At 45.6% G+C, this 26,022-nt stretch overlaps 1 protein-coding gene across 1 annotated transcript in view; it reads left to right on the plus strand.

Moving 5' to 3' along the window:
* Positions 1-222: 222 nt before the first annotated feature.
* PRKCH (protein kinase C eta) overlaps positions 223-26,022 on the plus strand; it is a gene marked incomplete at its 3' end in the record, with an annotated part of 125,649 nt that continues 99,849 nt past the window's right edge. Inside the window, exon 1 of the mRNA XM_082000667.1 lies at positions 223-654. Coding sequence (XP_081856793.1) covers positions 295-654 — 360 coding nt within the window. The 5' untranslated portion in view covers positions 223-294. The remainder of the gene's footprint in view (positions 655-26,022) is intronic.

Below are 26,022 nucleotides of genomic sequence, written 5' to 3' on the forward strand. Positions count from 1 at the left end.
TGGCGCCGTCCCACGCCCCAGGTGTCCCGCGCCACGCCGTACCGCTCCCCCTCAGCAGGAGAGGCCCGGGCCGGACGCGGCGGCGGAGCGGCTGCCCGCTGCCGCGGGAGGTGGGCGGTGCGCGGGGGGTGGCGGTTCCGGGGCCCCGGCATGGCCCGGGGGCGGGCGCGCCGCCGCCGCCCGGCCCCCTGAAGAGGCGCGGCGGGGCTAGCGGCCGGCCCGGCTCCGCGGGAGAGGGCTCGGACTCTGGCGCTGGCTCTTCTCCGGGCTCCTGGGCGCCCCGCGGGGGCGGCCATGGCCGGAGCTATGAAGTTCAACGGGTACCTGAAGGTGCGGATTGGGGAGGCGGTGGGCTTGCAGCCCACCCGCTGGTCCCTCCGGCACTCGCTTTTCCGCAAGGGCTACCAGCTCTTGGACCCTTATGTCACCATCAGTGTGGACCAGGTGCGCGTTGGACAGACCAGTACCAAGCAGAAGACCAACAAGCCTACCTACAACGAGGAGTTCTCTGCCACAGTTACCGATGGCCATCAGATTGAGCTGTCTGTCTTCCACGACACCCCCATCGGCTACGATGACTTTGTGGCCAACTGCACCTTGCACTTCCAGGACCTCTTGCGCTCTGCGGGACCCAGCGACTGCTTTGAAGGCTGGGTGAGTAGCCATCTCGAGGAGCTGGAGCCGGGCTCCTCTCTGAATGAATGAAGGTGCTCAAAGGGTACTTGGAGAGCTGGGGCTTGTCCTTGCATGCCTGTGCTGCAGATGCAGACAGCCTTGTGTGTGTGTCTGCATTTACACAGGTGTACCTTCATGCATCTGTGTTCTTGTGCTTTAGATTTGCTTAGGCTGCTATTTAGATATTAAATGCATTTTGGGACCCTAAGGGCAAAAAGTCTCAGCTGTTGTAGCTTGAGGGTCAAGACCCTGTAGTTGAGGACTGTGAACTCTCTGTGGACTCCGTCCTCTTTGTAGACTAGCAGAGAGAAGGCTTGTAATACATAACCGGCAAAGTACACCTGCAGACTCATAGGGTCACGTACCTTCCTTCTTTTGCTTAGCACACAGAGACATATTTGGATACCTGGGGTTGAACGTATTTCTGCTCAGATCTACACATGCTTGCACAATTGTTTGATGTGTGCATGCGAATTTCTTTGACTTCTTAACAGAGTGGCAGGACTAGTCTTGTGTCTATTACGTACACCGCTGCGCTGATTGAACACAGTTTCACTTACAGTTAGTTCTAGGTTATTTCCAAGTAGATGTTACTTGCATCCGGCCCAGAGAACCTCATTTATGTCTTAGTCCTAATGGTATGTGAAAGGAATAATATGGGCTCTGAAGGTGTGCCTTTACTTTCAGTACTGTAAAGGAGGAAGAAGTGACTGTATTGATCTAGACAGTATTTTGCTTGTAAGTGTTAGGTTAAGAAAGAAAAAAGGCATTTCTTCTGAGAAGATAAGGTGTAGAAGAGCTGAGAATTTCTGAGGTTAAGATAGGCATTAACTTTTTGAGGCTGGGAGGTTCAGCACACGTGGTAACTGCCACAATAAAATCGAACGTGGGGGAAAGAGAGCTGCCACTGTAGAGAGCAGATAAGTATCTCTATTGTATCACTGGGGAGGATGCTGGTGCTTTCTGTTCTCAGCCGGTGTCTGTGACTGAGGTGTGATACTATGCCCCTGGGGTAATTACAGGGAAATACCAGTTGCAGGATTGATTAATAGGTGTATATTAGTACTATTTCTTTTTTCTTTTCTTCTTCTGGTGTACTTAGGTACCCTATGGATAGGCTTGAGGTTCATGCACTAAAGGTGGTCTTTCTCCGCCAGTCACTGATGTCATTTTGTGTTGGGCAGAGGATCCAAGCTAGCCTCAAACGGGTTAGCTCAGGTACTGCTCCTGGCAGCATAGCCAGAGCGGAGTTCACGGGAGACTTGCTTGATGGGTGCGTACCCAGCTTCCCAGGCTGGCTGTGCTGCTGGAGAGAAACTTCTCCTGGAACTTATGCTAAAACAATTTTAAATACAGAACAGACCCCTGTGGGCCAGGGCAGAGGAGTGAGCTCAGGGTAGAGAGCTGTGGTTTCGAGGGTTTTCTTTGTGTTTGATTTGTTGGGGGTGTTTCCTCTTTGCTGTTGAGAGAGGCCCTATCCTCTCAGGAGGCTGGAGTCCCGGTTGCACTGGGTCTGGCAGCAACATGGGATAGGACTGCTCTGTTGTAAAGGTGGTGGCCTTATTTACATTACTTAAATATCTATAATAATATTGCCTCTGGTGTGGATGAATGCATGTCCAGAGGCCCACTGTTTCTTTAATTTCATCCATCCTGCAGTGCTGATTTTTAGGACAGATGGAGTCTGTGGCCTGAAATGCTTGTTTGGTCTTTGGTGAGGGAAAAGGTTCTTATCCCAGCTGGGTAGGCATGTGTTTTACGAACTCCTATACCGGTGAGTTGGTGGGTGCAATGGGGTGGGAAATCAGTGAGTTTTTTAACTAGACTGATGTAAACTGATATTATATCTCTGGGCATATAGACAGAGGCTAAGAGCTGCTGCTCTCCTTTTCAGTGAATGTCTAAAAATTACAACTGGGATGGATTTCGTGAGGAGTGAGCAAGCATTTATGTTCTGTTCCCTTTCTCCCCTCCCTTTTGACTTGCTTTGTTAGCATCTCACATAGCGTGCAGCCAGGATCACATGATGACAGGGACCAGCATCTTGCCCTGATAATTTCATATGTCTTGATAAATCCAACAAGGCTGTCACGAGGTTTTGTGTAATCAGAAGGATAGGAAATTCTGGTTTGTACTAACCCAAGGCCCATGAACTGCTGGAACGGTACAAGACACCACAAAGGAGTTGTAGATGATTTGCAACATCTCCACTCTGAAATCGTTCATACTGCCCTTTTTCCATCCCCAAAGTAAAAGGCAAGGAAGGAGTGAATGAAGGGAAGGGAAAACTGGTGAATCCTCAAAGTTTAACCTTACTTACAAGCTTACACTTATTTGGCTGTGGATGATTTTTTATTTTGATTTAAAATAGAATTTTTATGTTCAATTTTCAGAGACAAAGACAACAATATATTCATAAATTCCAGATGCTCCTTAGCCTGATAACAGCCAAACAGGGCAGGGCAGCTGGCTGCCTTTGCTCCCTGAGCTCTCCTCTGGAGAGGCGGGCTGGTGGGATTATCTGGGATAGTCCCTCAGCTCATGTGCTGGCCTGAAAATTTCGGTGTGAGCTCTCGGGCTCATGTTGCTCTGTTTATAAACGTGGATTTTCTCCTGCTGGAAAAAAGTGATTAGTTGTAACATTGGTCACCACTTTCTGTGAGAACTGTAGGAAGTGTCAGCGAGAGGCAAGTAGGAGCAATTGGTGTGTAAGCATCGGTGCTTCCCAGATGACTTGCAGGTACATCACTGCAGTTATGACCCCGAACACTTATATAGATGAGTAAGTGTATGGACATGAACTGTCTCATCAGTAATGCTTATACAGCTGAGTCATCCCACTGAGTACTGGGACAGAGTTCTCTGTTCATGGTTTGCATTAAAATACACGTTCTGGAGACTCTTCAAAACTGACCCTTCTACTTCTAACCATTTTGACTGTTTTCTGAAGTCTTTCTAGTAAACACATTAGTATGGTTTGGATATTTTTTAACTTGTGTATTAGTTGTTAAACACATTTGACTAATTTTACACAGATCAAATTTGTAAGAGCTTATTAAGTTCCTTCTCTCTGTTTCCCATTTTTTGTATTTACTCGTCAAGTTGCAGAGCAGTAGTTTTTATTAATATTGTCAATTAAATGCCATCTTGCCATCAGCATGCTTTAATGCAGTTAAAACTGGGAGCAGTCTCTCCAGTACCATGTTCTTTCTGGTAGGCATTTCCCTGTGTGGGTGTGAAATTGTGCAAACCTGAATGGTAGCATTTTACACAGGTGCGCATGACCCTGCCAGATGCAACGCAGTAGAGAATTAAGCTGGCTGCTATCCGAAAGCTGTTATGTTATGATTTACATCAGGGTTGAAACTTGTCTTTTAAAGCATTTAATTTTGGACTAGCATGTGCTAAGATCTTTTTACTCGGCATATGCATCTTTAAAAGGTCTCCTCTTTAATTGTCTTTGAGTGCAGTATAGGAAGCAGTCGTGCATCAGTGAAACAACATAAATAATTTGGAGTACTGAGTTGTAACTGAAAGGGGAGATGTTTACAATACATAGGATTATTCCTATGGGTTTTATGTAGTAGCTGAAGTAATTTTTAAGCTTGGGGAAACACTATTTACAGATACTGAATTGCATTGTTACTAGGGAATTATTTAATTACGATTGTAAAAACTGTTAGTCCCTGGGTAGAGATGTCATAATTTCTAGGATTTGAACAAGAAGTTAAAATTAAACCTTGATCTTGAAGTAGCAAATGATCTGAGTACACCAAAGGAAATTAGATAACAGATGGACTATAAGATTAATGAGCCAGTCGCAACTTCCTGATGAGTTTGTTACCATTTGCTCATGTGTGCAGGAAGAGATTAAGACAAATAATTCTTATGCATTCCTTAACTTGAGCTCTGTTGCCTGTATCCCTTCCTATCCTTGCTTTCATAAGGCAGAAAGAATTGTGTTTTACCCATGTTTATATGCAATTGTATTTACTGAACCTTAAACTGAAGAGTTAAAAGAGAATGCAACTTCTTCCCCAGAGCATCATGACCTTGGCAGAGAGCCAGGGTGCTGCCGGTCAAATACAATATATTTGCTTCTTGTTTTGACTCCCGTTTCACTGCAGAGTGTTCTCCAGGTGGGCAAAAACAACAACTAGAAGGTATTTTTGGCTTCTTTTGCTAACATAGGATTTTGCAATGCAGTATTTTCTGTCTGCATCAGCCTATGCCTGCCGGTAGAGATAGGCCGCAGCTTGTAGAGCGGGAGTATATGGCATCTCCTTCCATAGGTCAGTGGCAGGCTGAGGTAAAGAGTAATAGCAATCTGTCCGTATGATTTCTGTTTCCATGCACATGACAACCATGTACATAGTGCAGATCTGTGATCTGTGTGACACTCACATTAATTAACTAGACTTGAATAAACTAAGCTCCTTCCCTATTTCTTGATAAGTTTTAGGTTCTTTCTGTAATTATTATTACTGTTGTGCAGTTGTTATGTTGAATGGGAGTAGTGGAGAGAAACACCCACTGCAGGAGGTAGGATGGTTTTTGAAAGCTACCAGAATTCTGGCTTCTGTTTCTTTCCTTTACCACACAGCTGTCCTTTGGACCTATGAACAAACCCTTCAAAATGCCAGCAGAGTCCTGTGCACCAAGGCTACCTGAGAGTGCCCTGCAGCCTAAAACAAAGGCTGTAATAAATAAATAAAGGAAAAATTGTTGCTATTTGTCAGGTATTAAATAATCCTAGAGTGTGTGATGCTAATAACAGTTTTACTGTTAAAGGCAGATGAGAACAACTGGAGCTGACTGTGTCACGAAGAGCTGCACACTTACTGCCCTGTTTCAGCATCAGAAGTTGAGCTAGTTAGGGAGTCCTATTTCTCACTCATCTACGAGCTCCTCCCCAATAAACAGCATGTCTGGCAACTGTGAGCATCCTTGGAGAACATAGGCGTTTTGCCTGAGAGTGTTTTAGGCTGGAAAGATTTGGTCAAGCATGAGAAGAGCTGGTTTCCAATGGTTGGAGCGACTGGGATGTCAGTAGGCCTATGTGGGACTGGAGTTCATGCCCTGGCTTTGAACTGGGTACAGCAGGATACGAGTTCGGCTGTCCTTCCTGCAGCTGCGTGCCTGGTCCTGCTGCAGTACCGGCTTTCTGGTGTGTTCCTTGGTCTGTTTTTCCGCAGCTATGTTTTGAGAACTGTTGCTTTGATGCTGTTGGAGTTGGGAAGGGCTCTGGGGATGCCGGATTGGTGTGCAGGAGAGGAGCACTCTTTCCCACCCGGTGCAGTTTGGCTGGGATAGGCTGTGCAAGTATCACCATGTCGCTTTCCCTGGCTGCGAGCAGCTGCCAAGACGAAAGCTCAGCCCAAACCCCACTGAAAGGTAACCAGGCCCTCTGGCTCTGTGGTGTGGTGGTTTCCAGCCAGAGCCTGGTCCGCTCCCTAAACACTTGGCTTGTCAGCCTTTGCCTGCCAGCCCGCACACCGGCACTTTGGCTCTCCAGCTTGGTGGCAGCTTCTCGCCGTGGGGTGGAGCGGGCAGCTGGGAGAGGCTCCAGCTCGCATAGTCACGTAAGGTTTTCTGGAGTTGTTTGTTGAAGCCCTTGCTAATGTGGTTGCTGGGGTGCGGGGTTAACTTTGATGCCAGGGTTAGCTTTCTGTTTCTGCTGGTGGTGTTGCCACTGAATTACCTGCAAGCCCTGGTTAGAGGGAGAGGGGACAGGCCAAGGGCTGATGCCCATGTCTCCTTCAGCAGCATTGGTCATGGCAGAAGAAGCTCCTGAATGTGTTCGCAGACCTGTGCCCGCAGTCCTGGCATTGCTCTTTTCAGAGGGGCTGTGTACGGAGGGGGAGGAGGGGGCCGGTGCGGTGACCGCAGCACAAGTGAGCCCGGCACCCCAGGAAGCTCTGTCCCCAGCCCTGCTCGCCGCACCCCGCAGGCCTTGCCTCACTCTGTTCACGTTTTGTATTTAGCTTTTACCACAGGTCTTTCTGTAAAAATGCATTTCATCCAGCCTGTCCGAGGCTTTCAGTTTGGAGTATTTTCTGAGTAATGATTCGGTTTCTGGCCATTTTGAGCTTATAGGCAATAAACCCCGCAGAAAAGATTGTCAGGGGGGCCATTTAAGCTATTGAAATGCCATTAGAAAGTCTTCTGATTTACAGTGTAATTCAATATGAAAGCATATCCCTTACTGAAGTGAATAAGACTCCCACCCTTTCTTTGCAAACTATTAAAGCTCCTTTGATGTTTTAGGCTTGATTGTAGCTATTGTGCTTTGCTAATACAATCAAGAAATTGGGGATCTTTTGTGTAACCATGGAGAAAAAGATGAACAGAAGAGTTACCAAGTGAAAAGAGTTGCTGGCAGCTTTTGTAAAGGATTCTGGATCAGACGTCGTGCCTTCTTGCCTCACAGATCTCAGCCTATTTAGGCACGCAGTTAATATATGTCAAACCATGCTGCAGACTTAATTTCTTCTGGAGACAGTGAGCAATCTTTGTTCTGATTGCTTATTCCACCCCTGCGTTACTTGTGGGGCCACGCAGTGAACCAGGCTGCGGTCCTGGATAACTAACCTGGCGTCATGTCGTGGCGGAGCTCACCATGCAGTTATTCCTCTCCCAAGCCATGCCCTTGGTTGTGCTGGTACTAAAAGCCCTGGCTGGTTGTGAGGGAAAGACTTGCTTTATAATTATATCAAAGATAGCAAATGTATGTCTAAAACAAAGTGCATCCTGAAGCATCCACTTAATGTTGCTAAGCCACTTAGGGTAATCCAGACAAACGACTTAAATTTCTGCAATGGCAATGACATTTTTTTATTCTTTAATATCATGAGATGTTCTCATTGCTCAGGGAAATCAGTCGCTGAGGAAACCATCCTACTTTATTGTGAAAGCCAGCACCATGAACAGATGTAAGCCAGGTTTCGTTGCGTTAGCACAATGCTGTGCGAGAACAAGCGTTCCTCAGCAATTCTGGTGCTACCGATATTCAGTGCTAAAATCTCAGCATCTGTGCTAGGCCCCAGGTGATGGAAAAAATTGCTTTTTCACTGCCCCTGCCAGGCCTTGTGTGCCCTTGTGCCTTTGCTATGCTAGACCAGAGGCATCTAATCAATGACCAGATCTATTCCACAGGTCTGCCAGAGCAGTTTTACCAGCCTGCTCGCTGCTTTGCTTTTTCCTGGGGCCCTTAGATGTGGAGTGGGGGGCAAGCCGCAGGCAGAAGAGTTGCTCTGGCAGCTGCCAGCTTGGTTTTGGCCACTATCTTCCTTGTGGGACCCACTGCATCTCCAGAAAGCCTTGTGTTCTCTAGCCCACTGGTGATCCATGTCCTGATGGAGGGATGCAGCCCTCAAGATGGAGAGGTACATCTGCCGGAGACATGGATGCCTGTGTCTTGTCTGTGTGACAAGATGTCACATCCAGGGTTGTCTCCTTTGAGTACCTCCTTGCAAACCAATGTAACCCAGCCTGGGAAGGATGGCAGCCCTGGGCTGCCCAGACAGAGGGTGTTTGGGAATTCAGGTCTGGGATGAGATTTCCGCTGGCCCTCCTTGCCACTGGATGGGAATTTCTGTGCTCCATTATATGGTGTAGACCTGCCCTTCGGGTTGGCACAGCTTGCGCTGGAGTAAGAGCATGCTGCTGTGACTGTAGTTACCCACGAGCTTTGCCAATAGGAAAAAATGTTGGCAGAGGAGGAGGGAGGGGAGTGTGAACCTGTAGCTGACATTACATAAAGACTTTTTCTTGATGTTCATCTGCCAGGTTTCATAAGTATTGAGTTTTGTGAGTGAGTTGATTGTATTTGTATCGGTGATATGGTGGCAGCTCTCCAGACTCCTTCCAGGAGAGGTCTCCTTGCCGTGGAACAGAGAGGAGGTGAAGTACTGGTACAGAAACAAAAGTTGGGCAGCTTTGGTAGCTGACTTCAGTTTGTGAGATGGGAGATAAATTGTTTATTCTATTTTATTTTTAACCAACGTGATAATGCTCTGTAGGCATTAGTGGAAATTTTTTTTTTTTAACTTTTTATTGCAATACAGATATTTCTGTCAAAAGGAGGAGAGGAGGAAAATATGTCCATGCAACACATATTTCTAAACGTGTGGTTTGGTGTGTGAGTATTACATGTCTGCTGTGTGTTTAAAAATTTTTTTTTTTTTATAAAATCATTTTTAGTGGGAAATCACTTGGCAGATCAGCAGAGCCCTGTAACCTCTCAGATGGAGGCGAGAGAGGGCGAGGATGTGGGAAACAGGCTATGTATCTATGCTGTCCCAGGACATTACACCTAATAGTAAGAATTATACTGACAGGTAGTCTGATAATGTGTGTCTAAGGACTGAGGAGAGGTTTGAGATGGTAGTTCCATATCTGAACACTGAGGTGTTTTTCCAGCCTTTGTCTCATATGTTTAGTGTGAGCCATCCTCAGAGGCAGGATTTTGACTTGTCAGCTGGTCTGATTTGGTCTGAAAAAGCAGCTCATACCTTCCTACAGGACTTCTGTTTTCTAGCCCTTTCTCTGGCCTGCTCTGCGGCTTCTGTTTTGCCTTTGCTTTTTTTCTTATTTTTTTTATTAGGTCTTTGTCATTAGTCTCCATTTTAACATAGTACTGTATTTTGTGTTTTTCTCTTGAGTGCATTTAATTTTACTCTTTCTTGTAAGCCAGACGTCACTTGTAAATTGAAGTCTTTATATATATCTCCATTATTGCTCTCTACAACTACCTGAAAGGAGGTTGTAGTGAGGTGGATGTTGGTCTCGTCTCCCAAGTAACTACTGACAAGACAAGAGGAAATGGCCTCAAGTTCCACCAGGGGAGGTTAAGGCTGGTTATTAGGAAAAATTTCTTTGCTGAAAGAGTGGTCAGGCATTGGAACAGGCTGCCCAGGGAAGTGGTGGAGTCACCATCACTGGAGGCGTTCAAAAAACATGTAGACGTGGCGCTTCAGGACATGTTTAGTGGGCATGGTGGTGTTGGGTTGACGGTTGGACTTGATGATCTTAGAGGTCCTTTCCACCCTTAATGATTCTATGGTTCTGTGATTTGCTTTAGTATCTTAAACCTCCTACAGTAGCAATGGGGTCTTAGTTTGGGCATCCTTTTATTGTTTTTTGGGTAGCAACTATTTGCCATCATTCACAGTTTTATAGGTGCTGTAGTAGGCTCAAGCAGGAACCAGTCATAACTATGCTGAATGCTGTAGGTATGAGTCAGACACACATGTGCTGTCAGAAAGATCATTTAGGGATCTGTCAGCTCTCTGGAGCTGACTGGCTCTATGGTCTGGGTAAGAAGGAGGATGACAGTTTTACTATGATGGTAAAAATCAGCATGGGGTGTCTGTACTCTTAAGAGCTTTTATCTGACAAATAAATGCTGTCCCTGATAGCATTGGAGTTGGCTTGTCTACGTGTGAGTTAGTTTCCAGACTGATTCTCTCCACCTAGACTGGTCAGTGTGCTCCTCCTGTACTAAATGTATTCAATTCTGGGCTAAGTTCCTTCAGAATAACACAGGTCTTCTAGATCAAGAACAACAGATGAAAGACTAGCTTATCTAGTTTGAATTTCTCCTTTGTCCCGCATTTATTTTCCTTGTTAAACAAGGACATACAGCTTGTTGGTTTTTTTCCCCAGGATTGAAGAGCAAAGGAAAAAATATGTTGTTCTAAGTAGTGAAATCTGGGGATTGATTATTGAATGTTTTCTTCTATCTCATGTCCTTTAATTCTTTTAAAATTTAAATGCTTTAAATCTCAAGAAGAGAGAGAGAAACGTTTCATGCAGTGGTGCCCGATTCTTATCCATTCCTCACAACTCTAGCACCCTCCATGAGAAGATGTTCTCCATACCTTGCTTCTTTCTGGCATCTATTTTTAATAACATCGATGTGAAAGTTGTCTTCTTCCTTTCTTACTTGTAAAATGTCACTGTATGAAAAGTTTTCCTGTGTCTTCTCTGGGATTTCAGCAGAAGAGGAGCCCAGTGTTTGCCTCTGCTTTTGCTTGCAAGGTTTACGTTGGTGGATTCCCGGTTGTATCAATGGAGTTATGGTGCCAGCTTTGCACCGGTCTAACTGGGAGAAGAACTGGACACGTTTCTTTCCTCCTCCTTGCATGCAACAAGGGTTTATAATGGTGGCTGGGTTGTACATTATTTATTGAGCACAGTGGGTGCCCATGGAGCTCTGAGAAAGAGGAGGGAATTGGCTTCTGTGCAATGAGTTTATTATCTAGGTCATTCACAGACTGAGGCATCTAACATTAATATATTCAATGAAAATTTATTCTGTAAGGCAGTTTGCTCCTGAGCCTGGAAGAAAATACAACCATGTGAGGAAAATGTGCCTGTGCAGTCCAAATCCATGGTGGGATTTCTTGTCAAAGCCACTCAGTTGGAACTCACTATTAAATACAAAAGCTACAGTGGTGTGAAATGTGTAGGGTAATTCTCTTTCTCCTAATAGGGCTTTGTGGGAGTATTGCTGTTGATAATCAGTTCGCAAGATGGAGCCCCACACCTATCACTTCATTATCTGTTTACTTGGTAACAGTAAAAAGGCCAGTGTAGGAGCTTTGGGTACTCCCACAAGCAACTGGCTTGTGAAGGAGGGTGACTTACTGGAAATGACCCTACAGTCAGCTTCCTTTCTTAGAAGTTGCAGCAAGGGACTCGTGATACGGGAGCTTATAGACCTACGCTAAGAAAAACTCATAGAATCACAGAATAGTTTCGGTTGGAAGGGACCTTTAAAGGCCATCTAGTCCAACCCCCCTGCAGTGAGCAGGGACAGCTTCAACTAGACCAGGTTGCTCAGAGCCCCGTCCAACCTGACCTGGAATGTTCCCAGGGATGGGGCATCTACCACCTCTCTGGCACCCTGGGCCGGGGTTTCACTACCCTCGTTGTGAAAAACGTCTTCCTTAGATCTAGTCTAAATCTGCCCTCTTTTAGTTTAAAACCATTATCCCTTGTCCTATCGCTACAGGCCCTGCTAAAAAGTCTGTCCCCATCTTTCTTATCAGCCCCCTTTAAGTACTGGCAGGCTGCACGAAAGTCTCCCTGGAGCCTTCTCTTCTCCAGGCTGAACAACTCCAACTCTCTCGGCCTGTCCTCACAGCAGAGCTGGTCCATCCCTTTGATCATTTTTGTGGCCTCCTCTGGACCCTCTCCAGCAGATCCATGTCTCTCCTGTGCTGAGGGCTCCAGAGCTGGATGCAAGGAGGGGCAGAATCACCTCCCTTGACCTGCTGGCCATGCTGCTTTGGATGCAGCCCAGGATACGGTTGGCCTTCTGGGCTGCAAGTGCACATTGCTGGCTCACGTCCAGCTTTTCATCCACCAGTACACCCAAGTCAGTCTTCCTTAACACAGTGGGACGTAATTGTTGTGGTATAGTAGCTACTATAGAAGCGACTAAGCTGTTCTTGGTTGGAGTGGAGCAAAACTGGGTAGAAACCCAGCTGTGCTAGGTTAAGCCATCTTCCTCTCAAAAATTAGTCCCTGTTACAATATTGCCATCAGTACTTAATGATAGTAACTCATTTTGACCACATTTTCAAATAATCAGCTCAGGTAACATTTAGCCTGTCTTGCCAATAAAGATGATAAAGTTTTTCCCCACCTTCCTTCTAGGAAGAAATATGTTCTACTTTCCTTTGCAAAATCTTGCTGAATGTTTTTTGGCTTGAGCCTAGAAGAGCATCAAGTTCATTGTGCTTATGTCCAGGAAAGGAGCAAGTTCTAGAGCTGCACTAGTGCGCCCAGACAGTAGGGCCTTATTCTTTCCCTTTGAGGGACAAAAGGGGTATGATGCAGACAAAGAAAATGGGCAGCTGTGTTACAGAAGCGGATACGATTTCTCTTGCATGTTCCACATGTCTGTAGGTTGAGGCTAAGATCTCAAGTTTTACCTGTAGGACAGTGAGACCCCTGCGTTTACTGTTATGGTGCTGTCTCTGCAGACTAGGACTCACTGTATCCAAGTCCTTAGGGCTTGTCAACATCTTGGAGTGACATCTTGGGTTGAAATGGAGAGTAAACTCTTGGATTCTGGAGTGTCTGGCAGGCTCAGGAATAAAGTGTCAAAAATTCAGGCTATGCTGCACATCCTCACAGGAGGGTTTTCAGCCCCTTGTAGACAAAATACGTTCACATGCTAGTATGGATGTAACCCTTTTCATCTGAGTGAATGCTTACAAAGTCATCCAGACTAGGAATGTGCTTAACTACAATGGAGCTCTTTTTCAGCAGGCTTGTGACTGTGAGCTCTGGTAGTTTGTACAGAGCAGACCTAGGAGGATACCCAGCAGGCAGTCACTGTGCAGCAGGAGAGGTAGAGTGCTTCCTGCTTGTGTCTCTGCTTCTCGCTTACGCCATTTCACAGCCGAGCTTGCTAAATAAAGCATCAGTCAAAGGCCGAATGAGTTAACATGGTGGGCTGTGAAGTGTGGTTTTGGAGTCGTGCGAAAGCAGTGTCCGTTCTGCTGCCTTTGCAGAGGAGTGGTGACGGCTGGCAGAAAGGTGTGCGGGGGGAAGCTTTGGGGAGGCTGACAGTAGTTTCCTTTGATCAAAGCTTGATACCAAGATGGCTTTTCCCTTTATTTTGTATCTACGGAAGAACTTGGTTGATGATTTATGAATTCATAATCAACCCTATGCTCTTCCCAGCAGTTACCCACAACCATTGTTGGATGTGTACAAAACCCCACTCTGATGTTACCCAAGCTCCACCAAAGGGGTGTTGAAAGTCATGTCTTTTAGCTTGTCTTGGGTGAGCAGTTGCTGTGCGTAGCTGCTGATCTGCAGGAGTGCAAGATGTTAATGCTCGTGGTGTAGAAATGCCTGTGAACGTGTGCATGTTGTGGGGCAGACAGGACACAACGCACACTCATTTCGGTTCTCGCTTAGCACTGCATGTAATGAGGAGAAACCCCTTTGTGTTTCCTGTGGTTACTGCTTTGTTGGGTAAAACTCTTAGAATTAAGAACTTTAGAACTCCAGAATTTTAGAAGAACCGTAGAATGAAGAAGTGAAGCTATATCCAGAATCATTGTGTGGTTTGCTTTAGAATTGCACTGTTCTGATTTTGTCAGGAATGAAATTGTAGGGTCTGGGTGATTTCTTTGGAGAGAAGCAATGATCATTCAAGTCATCACATGTTTTGGCTTAGGTGGATGCAATCGCACAGAGTTTCTGATGTGTCCTTTCAAGTTTGTCATTTTCCTTTGCCATAGAGAAAAGAGAGCTTGTGATTAATATGAGGTCAGTGGATTTATTTCTATATATAAATAAGATAACTGCAAAGAGACTTGCCTCAGCAGTGGATATGCAGTACTCATTGTTTTCAAGCAAAGCCACTTCTTATTTTAGTAACATTTTGGAAGTGTCTGTTCCTGTTTTGAACATGAACATGAGGCGAGAAAAGCGTAACTGAGCCTTGCTGGTTTTAAAAAACCTTCAGTGCCCCTATGCTTGGCTCCTGAAAGATTGTTTTGAACGAATCTTCCTGACCTTGAAAAAGCTCATCAACGTTTTCCCAGTATAAGCTTTGTGGTTCATTTCTAGGTTGACTAAACAGTCTCCTTATGCTAATAGTCCTGGTCATACGAAATTTTATTTGCAGAGAAATGTGGGTTGGGTTTTTTAATTACTTCAGCTGCACAAAAATACTCTTTATTCGTGCCTGATAATTTTTTTCACAGTCAACAATAAGAACAGGACTTTTTTTTATATATATTTTTAGCCAGTAAATGGGTAGTTGCAAAATTCTGTACGCCTATAGTATTTATTCTTACTCCATCTCTAACAATATTAAGCAACTGTTTCCACAGGAACGGTGCTCTTTACAATAGACAGTGTTGTGGCTTGCTTCAAAGCCACAGTCAGAACATGTAGGTGTTTGAAAAGAACCAGATCTTTCCATCTCTTGCTATGAATTTTCCAGTGGGTCATTACTTGTTCAGACTTTCTATCTCGAAACCACCCCAGTGCTTCATATTACTGTGTGTGGTAATGTCCCAGAAGCCTTTCAAGTGCTGCTGGGCTGCAAGAGGAATCTAAAAGATTCATAAAAAGCCGAAACTCGCCGTGTGGTGGTGGTAAGCCTCTAGTCAGCAGCTCCAATGCAGCTAGTTCAGGATCTAACTCTTCACTTCTGTCATCTTACCTAAGGCTCTTTCAATGTCATGCATATTAGGAATTCAACAGCGTTGAGTGTTTTATTCCCTTTCATAGGGCATTACATTTGTAATGGTTCACTTCATTGGATATATGGCGGTTATTAGTGGGACTGTATCTCTTTTGTTTTCTTCTCTCCAAGGTCATTACTGGGTGTCCTGCTTATACAGAGGAGAGGAACTGTTTGACTGGCTTCTCAGCTTTATGTTACATATTTATGTAAACCTCTGAAGAAGGGAAGTTATTTGATTTTATTTTGAAAGATAAATGCTGTCCAAGGGATTTCTGTCCTCAGCTGGTGAAAGTTCTTTGGTTAAGGTTATAAAACTAAAATAGATGTGACTTTTCCTGGACTGGATAAAATACTGCTTTGGGAATTAAGGTAGTGTGTGTCCCCACCTCAGCAAGGGCTGTTTATCAATGGGAAGAGGATTGTAAGATCCACATTAGCAGTGCCACCCAGGTAGGGAAGTACTTTTTGGCAGCAGGGAGTTTATACTTTTAAACGTATTAGCTAGTGGGCTGGAGTTAAAAGCCTGTGTGTTTGTAATATAAAGCACATGCAACACTGGCTGTGGCACAGATAAAATGCCAGGCATTCCATTCACAAAGGAACTAAATATTTATCAAGGAGTCAACATGACAGCAGTTGTCCTAAATATGATGGCCTTGTAAGGGAGCCTGTCCTGCTCTTGGTTTACCTAGGATTGCTGTATGCTTGGACTTGCAGTGATCCCCTGCAAAAGCTCTGTTTGAAGAGAAGAATATTTATCTGCAGCTTTGCAGGTGGTGGTGAGCTTCAGATGGGAAATGTGGTCAGCATCAGGTTGCTTGCTTGATTGAGGTTTGAGCAAAACCACTCCAACCGTGTTCTGACCTTTTCCTCTACAGTCCCTTTCTGGGTGTTGTGTGCCCCACCGCCTTTTTTTTTTTTTTTTTTTAATCCAAGGTATATCTTGGTCACATTGGTTGAAAAGGGCTTCCTCATCTTGAAACCACTTTGTAAAGGGAAAAAGAAATATTAAAAAGGGGAAATATGTGACAACATGCTGTTGGTAGATGCCAGCAAGCTGCCTGTCAGCTTGCAGTTGCACGCAAACCCCAGAAGTGCCTTCTCCTTCAGATGGAGGCAGATGGCTTGGTCAGCTGAACAGCATGTCCCAGTGACACGGCACCTCGTCACCCATCCGGTGGCCTGGAGAAGGCTGGAGACCCATGCGTTTCAGCTCCTTCCCATCGCAACTTAATTGCTGGAGTCACAGCTATGACTTTATGGTCACAAGCGGTAGTGAGATCATCTCTCTCGCTGTGGGTGAGGAAAACTGTAATCACAGACTTGATGGGATTAAAAATTGCTTGGTCTTGGACAGTCTGTCTCTTACTGCCATCCTTGGCTTCAGGATTTTGTGACTTTTTTTTTTCTTAATCCTTTCCATACAAATATACGGCCCAGGGTCCTTCACTATGAAGAACCTCATCTATGCACCCTTTAATTCCAGTTTTACAGAAATATTTTTATTGTACTCTTCCCCCTTCCCTCACAAAAAAACCCAAGCCCCAAACATAAAAACAAACCCACAAATAAAAACCACTATACAAATAGGATATGATCTAACTTGGCAAAGCAAGTGTTGGCAATGGCATGTCCTTTCTGGGTGTTGTCAGCTGCGTACTGGATCCCAACCTACATTCTTTTTACTGCCTGAAGACTTTACTGTGACTCCCAGCACTGGACCTCGTGGGATTAAAGCGGAGATGTGAGCAGTAACATCTGGACATGGGGAGCAAGCATCATACCTTCAGGAATGCTGGGGGAGTGCGTGCCTTGGCAGTCCTGTTTTTTGTAACTTTAGAAACACGTAATTGGCTATGTGGCCAGAAACTGCTACTGCTTTTACGTGATGCTCTGGGATGTGTATACCAGAGATGTTAAACAAACCCATAAGCTGTTGCCCAGGGAATGGGAGAGGGGTTAGTGTGTGGACTAAATTACTTTTAGCCTTCCTCTTCATCGTTCCCTGTGTCCCAAGCAGATTCTCTCCTGTGAGACACTACTCATATTTGATAGTTTGCTTTTCGTCCTTCCATCTCAAATCATTTGACAGATCATCTTGCAACATGGAGTGTGAGGGGAGATGTGGTGGATTAATACTGGCTGGATATAAATGCTAGTTCTTAATAGTTTCAGTGTTAAGAAACTGCCAGGTGAGGAAGTGAGAGTAGGAAGAAAAGTCACTGTGATTAATTCTTAAGATCTGGAAAGAATGGTCAGAGCATAGGTGCTTAGGCTTCTTCACAGTATTACAGCCCATGCCAGGATCTGGGTTTCGAAAGTTACTGGAATGAATCCCTCCTTTTTGTGTCCTTACTAAGGATGAGTAATGCAGTTAAGGCTTAAATGAGGATATCCGTGATGGGAGCTGTAGTTCTAAAGACTGGCATGCCACTGAGACATGTAATTTGAAATCATACATTTCATCATAAATATTGCTGAAAACTTGATTTTGCACATAAATTAATTCATTATGATACTGACGGGGTGGTGGTGGTGTGTGCCTCTGTCCGCCGTGGTGCACTTAGAGCAACGCTTTATAGTCACTGAAAAGAATGATGGGTTCTGGTGCTGTGGAGCAACTGACTCTTCTTGACATCTGGACTGCTGTGCCGCCCAGGCACCCATCGCTTCCATGGGTACTGCAGAGTCTCCCTTGCACTTTTTCAAGGTGGTGTGCCTGCCATGCAGCGTGCTGGGTCAGGCTTTTGAAAACTACAAGCACTGTTTCTAGCTCTGCTCCTGCCATCCCCATACATAAAATTGATGGTGTGAGGTTTCCTCAGCACCCCACGGGGCTTTGCGGCCTTTGGTGGAAAAGGTGGAGATGTGTATGATCTCATGTATGCATCTCCTTTCACATGTCACATGGGCTTTAGGAGAGATAGAGCAACACCACTGTAGGAATGCGATACCAGGGTTGCAACAAAGGGATGGCAGCCTGTGTGGGAAGCTTCTCTGGGTGAAAGCAAGCGCTGTGGGCCTACCTGGCATGGAAGTTGCCTTAGGCCTAACATCCATGTTTTTGGGGTTCCAGCTATCCCTAGCGTAGTGCTATAGCAGCTCTGGAAGTCAGGCTGAGATAGGTGAATGATGATCAGGACAGATAGCTGTTGGCCCCTTATACAGCAAACAGCATAGCGTTGGGTATCGCAAGGCCCCCTACTGAGTGCAGATCTTGTTGACACTTGATGTTGAAGAGAAGAAGAGGGTAGGTGCCTGCAAATCAAGCCCTCTGCAGAGTTTTTGGTTTGCATTTGAACCTCTATCGTGGAACCCCAGCTTCCTGCTGTGAAGCTGTGAACTTCAAGATGCTTATCGCATCTCACTCTGGGATCCTTTTTTTTTTTTTTTTTTAACTTTACAACACCCATTAGTAGCGATCAAACACCATAAATAGCTGGACTTTTCCAGCAGATTGCCTTTTGATATACCACCAGGACTTAACTTTTTAACTGTTATTAAAAGGATGGGATTTGGCTCTTCAAAAGTGAGTCTCTGACAGAAATGGTTGGAGTAGCAGAAAGTTGTGACCTTTCCCCTTTCCACCTGGGGTGTTGAGAAATTTGATGGATTATATCTGAAGGACTAATGGATTTTAATGGTTCATGATATCATCAGCTGTGGCCTGGTTTTAGAAAGAAGAAAGAGCCATTGGACAAAAATGGAAAAGCAGCAGTACACCAAATGAATTATATGTAGTAGGAAAATATTTTAGAAATAGTGACATGCCTAATGGAGACTCAAATGAGAAGAATTTAACAGAACTTTAACATGATGCAATGAAACCTATGAAAACAAGAAAATATTTTCCAGCACTGAATACTGGAGAGCAACGCAAGTACGTAAATGAGCAAGATGCTAGGGAGACAGCTGCCGTGGGGTTCTTTGCAGACTACTGCAGCTGGTTGAGGGGCCCACAATTCCTTGGGTTGGATCCATGCACAGGATATTGAGGTCCCTGTCTGACATTGTATGACCCAGTGGATTTCCCCTAAGTTACACAGTGCTCTCCTGCTGTAGCTGTACGGTGACGGTTCTCGGGTGACCAGCAAGAGTGCCTTGAACACAGAACCTCAGACCATGATGCAGACCTTGCTGCTTCATGTAAAGTTGTGAATGATTCATAAGCCTGCCTAGATTTTTTAATAACATTAATTAAAATTGCAGGTGAATGCCATGCCTTGGAAGACTTCTCATTAAGACCGAGAGCATTGTTATTGCTTCTCAGCCCAATCTTTTTGTTTCTCCTTCTGTATTTCCTTCTGGTGCTGTTCTGTTCCTCTCCAGGCAAAACTGGGGACTCTGGTGTGCACTGGCTACCTGGGTTTGCTCCTTTGCTGGCACTCACCTGCCCTTTTCTTGTCGGGGACATTGCATCAGTGCTAAGCTCAGCTATGCCAGTGTTGTGCTTTGAGGAAACTCTGCTCACCAACTCGTTGCTATGACCCTTGGAGAGTTTCCAAAGGGGAAGTGCCACCAACTTGCCTCCTTGGCACCCGTCAGTGATTTATTTCTTTATTACTGTAAACAGCAAAACTGGCAGAACTTCCTGTTTTTTCTGCCAAGTTATATTGAGTTAATATATGTGATAGAAAATATGTTGTTTGATCATCTGCAGAATTCGGAGATGGACAAGGCTATTTCTTGCATTGTGTAGTCTGTGAGAGACCTAAAATGTGAGCTGTCAGCATCATCCCTTTGTACCTCATGTGTCCAGAGTGTAATAGCTAAAGTGGTGTCCCAGGGCTCTATAGCTGTTGAAAGATTTTTGTTTTGTTGATAATAACTGGTTGTTGAGGTTTATTGACCTGTTGTTATTGTTCCTTGAATGGAAATAGAAGATTTTTCTTTGTCGAAGCTCCTAAGTCCTCTCAAGAGCAGCACCCCTGTCCCACTTTCAGCCTCTTTTTCAGCCCTGCAATTGCACATATAGGTGTTTGCAGGCAGATTTCCATACATTGCATATGCAAAGCCGATAGCCTGATACCAGCTACCAAATGTCTGCATGGGCGTATTTGCTCTAATCAAGTGTTCAAACAGCTGAAAATGAAGCCCTGCATTTGCTATCTTTTAATTTAGTGGTCCTGCATTGGTGTCAGTATCTGCCTGTTAGGGAATGAAAGTAATCTGTGATTTCTCCTCATCCCTTAGGAAAAAAAAAAAAAAGCTATAGGAGGAAGGCAAGAGGAGTTGGGAGGAAAATCCAGTGATGGGCTGGACATGGTGGTATTTGGCATGGTGTTACAAAGCCATGTTACACAAAGGATGTATGTTTAATAATTTGTGTGCAGCAGAGCTAAAGCTCTGCTTGTATGTGCACGTGGCAGGGAAAGGCAGAACGCGTCCTGCCCACGCGACGTTAGTTTCACATGGGCTATGGTCGTACAGGCCATGCGAGGGAGCCAGGGACGCGGCACGAAGGTGTTGAGGGTCCCCTGGGAAGCGGTGTCCTTCCCCTGCTTGCTGCAGTCGGCTGGGCTGCAGAGGCTGTTCAGGGAGGCTCTGCGCAGCCTTTGCTCTCTGCCTGACACCTCCCTGGCCGCTGGGTGCAGCCACGAGAGCAAGTGAGATGCTGTTTGTCGGCTGGGTGAGAAAGCGGAGCAGTCGCCTGTGACTTGACGTCTCCCAGGTGCAAGGTTGGTTCAGAGCAGGCTCTTTGCTGCCTTGCTTCTATCTGTTCCCCAAGGCTTCACCCAGAAGGGGAGACCTTGGCCTTCCCTCTGTATCCCAGTAGTGCTGCTGCGCCAGCTTACCCCACCTCGCTGCACAGGAGCTCTCCGGCAGCGGCGGCTCGCTGCAGGACCTGCGTAGGACGGGAAGCCACGTGTTGCGGTGTGGCTGCGCCCTGGCGATGGCAGAGCCGCCTGCGGTCAGCTCGGCCTGCATGTGCTGCTTCGAGAGCTGCTGACAGTGAGCTTGCAGTAGCATGTGAGACCACCTTCCTCTCCTGACCCACGGGCCCGGCTGGGGAGGGCTGACAGCAAACCACGTGGTTGAATCGAGAAGGGAAGGCTCTGAGGTGGGAGTTTCAGTGCCTGCTTTGCTGTTTGTGGGCAGTTTGCAGAGTTGTCCCGCGCTTGGCATGTTCTGTGCCCCCAGAAACTAGACCCTCGCTGTTGAGGGTCTGGCCATCTTTAGTGTTTTCTTCTCATCCTGTTTACCACCCTAGTCATTTCTAGCCCCACGCTTGTCTTCGGGCTGTGGATGAAAGCCCTCCTCTGCTGCTCCAGTGTGTGCATGGGACTCTTAGACTCTCCCTCATCCCCCATTTAATTATGAGTTTCACTTAAATTTCTGAAGGAACAGGTTCTTGCTCAGCAGTGGTACTGTTGGGGTCAATGCCCAGTTTTTGAGAAACTTAAATACTGTGGGACTGATAAACAGGCAATTTGATTCCCTCCCCCTGCCACATAACTTAGGAAAAAGAGATCAGAAATCCTTCCAGAGCACAGTTGTTTTTCTTTTAAAAATATAAGGAGAACAAAAATGTAGTAGTCCCTGAACCAATCCTGTGTGTCTCTCTTTTTACCTTTATAACCGTACAATTTTTTTCACATACACTAAAGAGCAGCCGCCTGCAACTATTACTCATAAATCATTCATTGTTTTAAATGTGGGATTTCTCAAAAGCAGTATAAGTTGGTGTAACTCTGGTAGGAGCAGGCTTTGGCTCATGCTTTTGAAAACTTTATTTTTTTGAAAATTTGAAACCTTGTTTTTAAGCTATGTTTTATTTGTAGCCCTTCAAGCAGGTTTTCTTGGTAGGAATTTTCACAGGGTAGATAAATCTTGATGCAGCCCTTGCTCTTCCCACCCAAGCAAATCTTCTGTTGAGGTGGGTAATCTCTTGGATGAAACTGGACTAAAACTGATTAAAGAGTCGAGGACTGGCTAGGAGTCATTACTTATGCATGATTGTTCACGGCTGGTGCACAGCTTATAATTATGCAGCTTGACTGAAAACAAAAGTAATATTTTAAACAGCTGTCCTGGAAGAAAAAATTAGAATGACAATATTACAGTAATAGCTGGAATAACTGGTTATAGGAGTTGTGAGAGAGACTAACTTTCCTCCCTTTTGTGGGTTTACCTCCAGTGTTAGACATTCGGCAGTAACAGTGGTTGGAAAGGTTTCTTTTTCCCTCAAACTTTGACAGTACCGTCAGAACTTCTGCAGGAGGCAGAAGTCTTGAGCCTTCATCCCCTACCATGGGATGTCCAGGCTGACCTCCAAGGGACCAAGTATCATCTCTAGGTCTAATCATGCATCTACTGCAGCTGGAATCAGTGAGCTGCGAGGGCTTCAACACTCTGAATTCAGGACAATGGATGGACCTACCAATTACAGGTGGGATTGGCAGCCTTTCCCCAGTGCTGTGTCACCCTGTGCTCACTCTTTGTTTTGAGACCTGGCATCAAAATTAAATCTTGGTGGGAGCAGGGAGATGCTGCTGGTTAGCAGCACCAGATTCAAAGCTCGGGTGGAACAAGAGCTGGGGTCGCTACTGTTCACCAAATGGCATCTCCTAGGGCCTCCCTTGCATGGAGCTTGCCATGGGTCACTGAGAAACTGTCCATGTCTGCCCTTGGCACCTGTGGTGGAAATTACTGCCCTAAGCACTTGCCGGCTTTTGCAGGAATGAGAAGATACTTGGCACCTCCCCCCCACCTTTTTTTTTTTTTTTTAGACCCACTGATTTGAATCTTAAAAATTGTATGGTGTGCATTTGTAGGAAAAATACTTTAATCTATTGGTCTGGAAATGCAAAATCCTCTTTGTACTAGAGAGCCCCAAGGAATTTTCAAAGGTGCTTGACTTGATAGACAGGTGTCTGTCAGCCTCGAAACGTAAAAGAAGGACTGATTAATCCAGACACCGTGTATTTGGCTGAGAAAGTTGCTACTTGACCTGTCCAACAAAGGCATGCTCAGGTGGAGGTGCTACCTTATTAAAATACAGAAGGATCTGACATTCCATAAGCATGATTTGTTAGGAGCTTAAACAAGAAAAATTAAAAGAAATAACTACAGGCCTGTGAAAAACCAGCTTTAGCCTAACCCAGACTTTCAGCTCTCTTGACTGAACAGAGCCTTGGGAATTGCCTCTACAAATGACTGATTATATATGCAGTTCTGTTAATTAAATTTAAAAATTGTGTAGGAAGTCAAAAGATATAGCTACTTGTTTAATTAAGCTAATTAAGTCCCCAGGTAGCTTTTATATTTGCTTTATTCACTGCTAGTGTCTGGCTTGCTCTGTTTTTGAAGCCACGTCAGCATTGGCATGGCTTAGAAAAAGACTGTGCTTCTAGGATGCTTACTAATTGTGCCTGTGGGGAAGAAAGGATGGAGCAGCAATGGGAGAAAGGATGTTTTGGGCTCCAGGGTAAATGCAGTTGTCTTTTGTGTCTGATCCAAAGACAATAAAAAGATTCCCACTGATTTCAGTGTACTTCAGACCAGTCTTCTCAGACTGGGCTATCTGTTGTGGGGAGGGGAGGAAAAAAATATTCTGATCTTGTGTTTGCAAGAGTTAATGTTCATGCCAGATGCAGTGTTGAAGGTGTCCCTTCATCCTGGAGGTCCACCTTGTCTCCATTTTGGTGAGCGACCAACTCACAGGCAGGCAGCTACCCTTTGGATCTGCTTCTTCCCATCCATGGCGAGTTTTTCAGAGGCATGCCAGGCTCTCTCGGAGGCTGACTGACTATACCTGCTCTTCGAGTTCAGTGGATGCTTCAGATGGGTGTTGATATGTTGCCTGAGAGATTACCCTCCTTCTGAATTTGTTTTCCAAACCTCTTCCATTGATGAATCATGCATGACCAGTTTTTATTGTATGTGTGAAGGCATATGATTAAGGAGTCCTGTTTCAGTCTCCCTGCATCTATTCGCTCCCGAACTAGCTTTTTTTTGTAACGCAAAGAAGGGGAGTAAATAACACCTGCCTAGTTGTCGGGAAGAACGTTAGTACAGTCCTTTTCTGGAGAAGGTGTGTGAGATGGTTGACTGGGGCCCCTCCTTGTGGGAAACCGATCCCTTGCAGCTCCCTTTGAAGTCACGCGGAGCTATGTGATCTCGGCAAGTTCAGGCATGGGGCACCGTGTGAGAGGTTTGAATTCAGAGTGAAGTCCTCGGTCCTGTGTTCAGCCTCGCTGCCAAAGTGTTGCGTCTCACAATGGAAGCGTAATGAAACCGCGGCTAAACTCATCAGTCCTTACCTGCTCACTTCCAGCTTGCTTGCCAAAATCCTCCAGCGCTTGTTTTCTCTTAGGTATGGCTGTGACGTTCAACCGAAGTTAAGTGTATGCTTAACTCTGGGCCAAAATCCCCTGTTGTTCTTACAGATACAAAGGGGGTTCCTAAGCTCCAGCAGTTGATCTTATCCACCCTTTGTGCTACGGAGGAACGTGCTGTCTTCCATTTCCTTGAACTAGAAGAGAGCAGCGATTAAAGGCTTTACTACACTGATAAGCACGCTTTCCTTGCCCAGTTAGCTAAAACTTGGCCAAGTAACCTCTAAAACAGCCAGAAAGTTGATGTTTTTGTCCAGTTATTCTCTGGGGACCAGGTTGAAGATGAAAGTACCGGAGAGAGGGGAGGGTGATTACTGTTTACAGCTATGTGTGCCAATGGTGTGATGCTGCAGTTGAGTTTGATTTATTCGGAGATCAGTGTACCTCATAGCATTCCCAATATCATGCATGCGTAAAAATTGAGTCTTCTCCTTTGCTTCTCACAATATAACAGGGCTTTTCCCACTGCGGTGCATCTCTTGCTCTAATACTAAACCTTTCAGGCAGAAATTCTGCAACCCCCTAAAAGAAGTTACCCTGTGCCAGATAGATCTTGGCATTAGGAAACTTTTCTCTGTACTTATTACTCTTTGAATATTGTTGTCAAATACATACAGGTGCTCCTGTATCACTTATCTCCTATATTATGATACAGGACCTCCCCCTTAGCATCATCCGTGCTGCCCTCAGGCTGTTGAGTTTCTCCAAGCCTCTCCTGCTTTCTTTGGGAAAGAAGGTCAGCATCAGCTGCATTGTTGACCCAAACTGATTGCATAGTTTACTTTGGACTCTAATAATTCTGTCAAGAATAATACTGTGGCCCCTGCTTCTCTGCAAAAACATAGGTGTTTGCCTTTAAGCAGGCACGGTCAATGCTGGGAAGGAAAGTGAAAAGCAAAACTGGGCATGTGCGTGGTACTTGTGTTACACCCGTACTGCTGTTGTGAGGCTGGATCCCAAGGGTGTTCGCTGATGCTGGGAGGTACCAGCATCACCGGAGCCTTGCCAGCACGCAGTCAGGGGCTGGGCCGCCAGCCAGCTGTCGCTAGATAGGGTTATCCCTTCCATGGTTGGAGGGCCAGTCCTTTGGCAGCTGCTTCCTTTTGAACTGCTCAAATCTTACTAAATAACAGAGCATAGTGAGAAGTCCTCTCAGTCTGTGAAAGCAGGTGCTAGTGACAGAAGTTCTGTAGTGACTGAATAGATTGAAGGAGGGCTTATATTAAGAGTTCCTCCTTTTGGGGGAGAAGTAGAGTACCACACGCCTCATTTGTGGGCATCTGGTTTGAGATGGTTATGGGCATATTTCTGCACACCCAAATGTGGCTGCAATTGCTTGCTGAGTCGGTAAAGCTATCCCGAATCACGTGCTATTTCTGTAGCTGCACCGCAAAGCACGAAGGTGTAAAGCACGGGCAGGAACATGGGGAACCGTGCTGCAAGGATGGCTGAGGTTAGCCCTGGGACCTGGGCTTAGCAAGCCGCTTGCTGTGCACGCCGGCTCAGCGTGCGAGCATCCATCTGGCTGCATGGGTATCGCGGGTTGTGGTCCAGCAAGTGAGAGGAGCTCACAGGAGTGAACTGCCACCAGCACGAGGCCCCTCCACGTTGTGTGGCTGTGGTATGGGGGGGTCCGTGCGATGGTGAGAGGAAGCATGTCCGGTCAGGTGGGTGTTGCTGTCAGGGAGCTGCTTAACCGTCTGATCTCAAGCAGGTTCATGGGAGGGCAGGTCTGTGGTCAGACATTTTCCTTTCAGTTTTCTTGGTCAGAGATTATTTTCTGTTTCA

This window comes from Phaethon aethereus, assembly GCF_964289735.1.
Source record: "Phaethon aethereus genome assembly, chromosome: 5".
Classification (NCBI taxonomy): Eukaryota; Metazoa; Chordata; class Aves; order Phaethontiformes; family Phaethontidae; genus Phaethon; species Phaethon aethereus.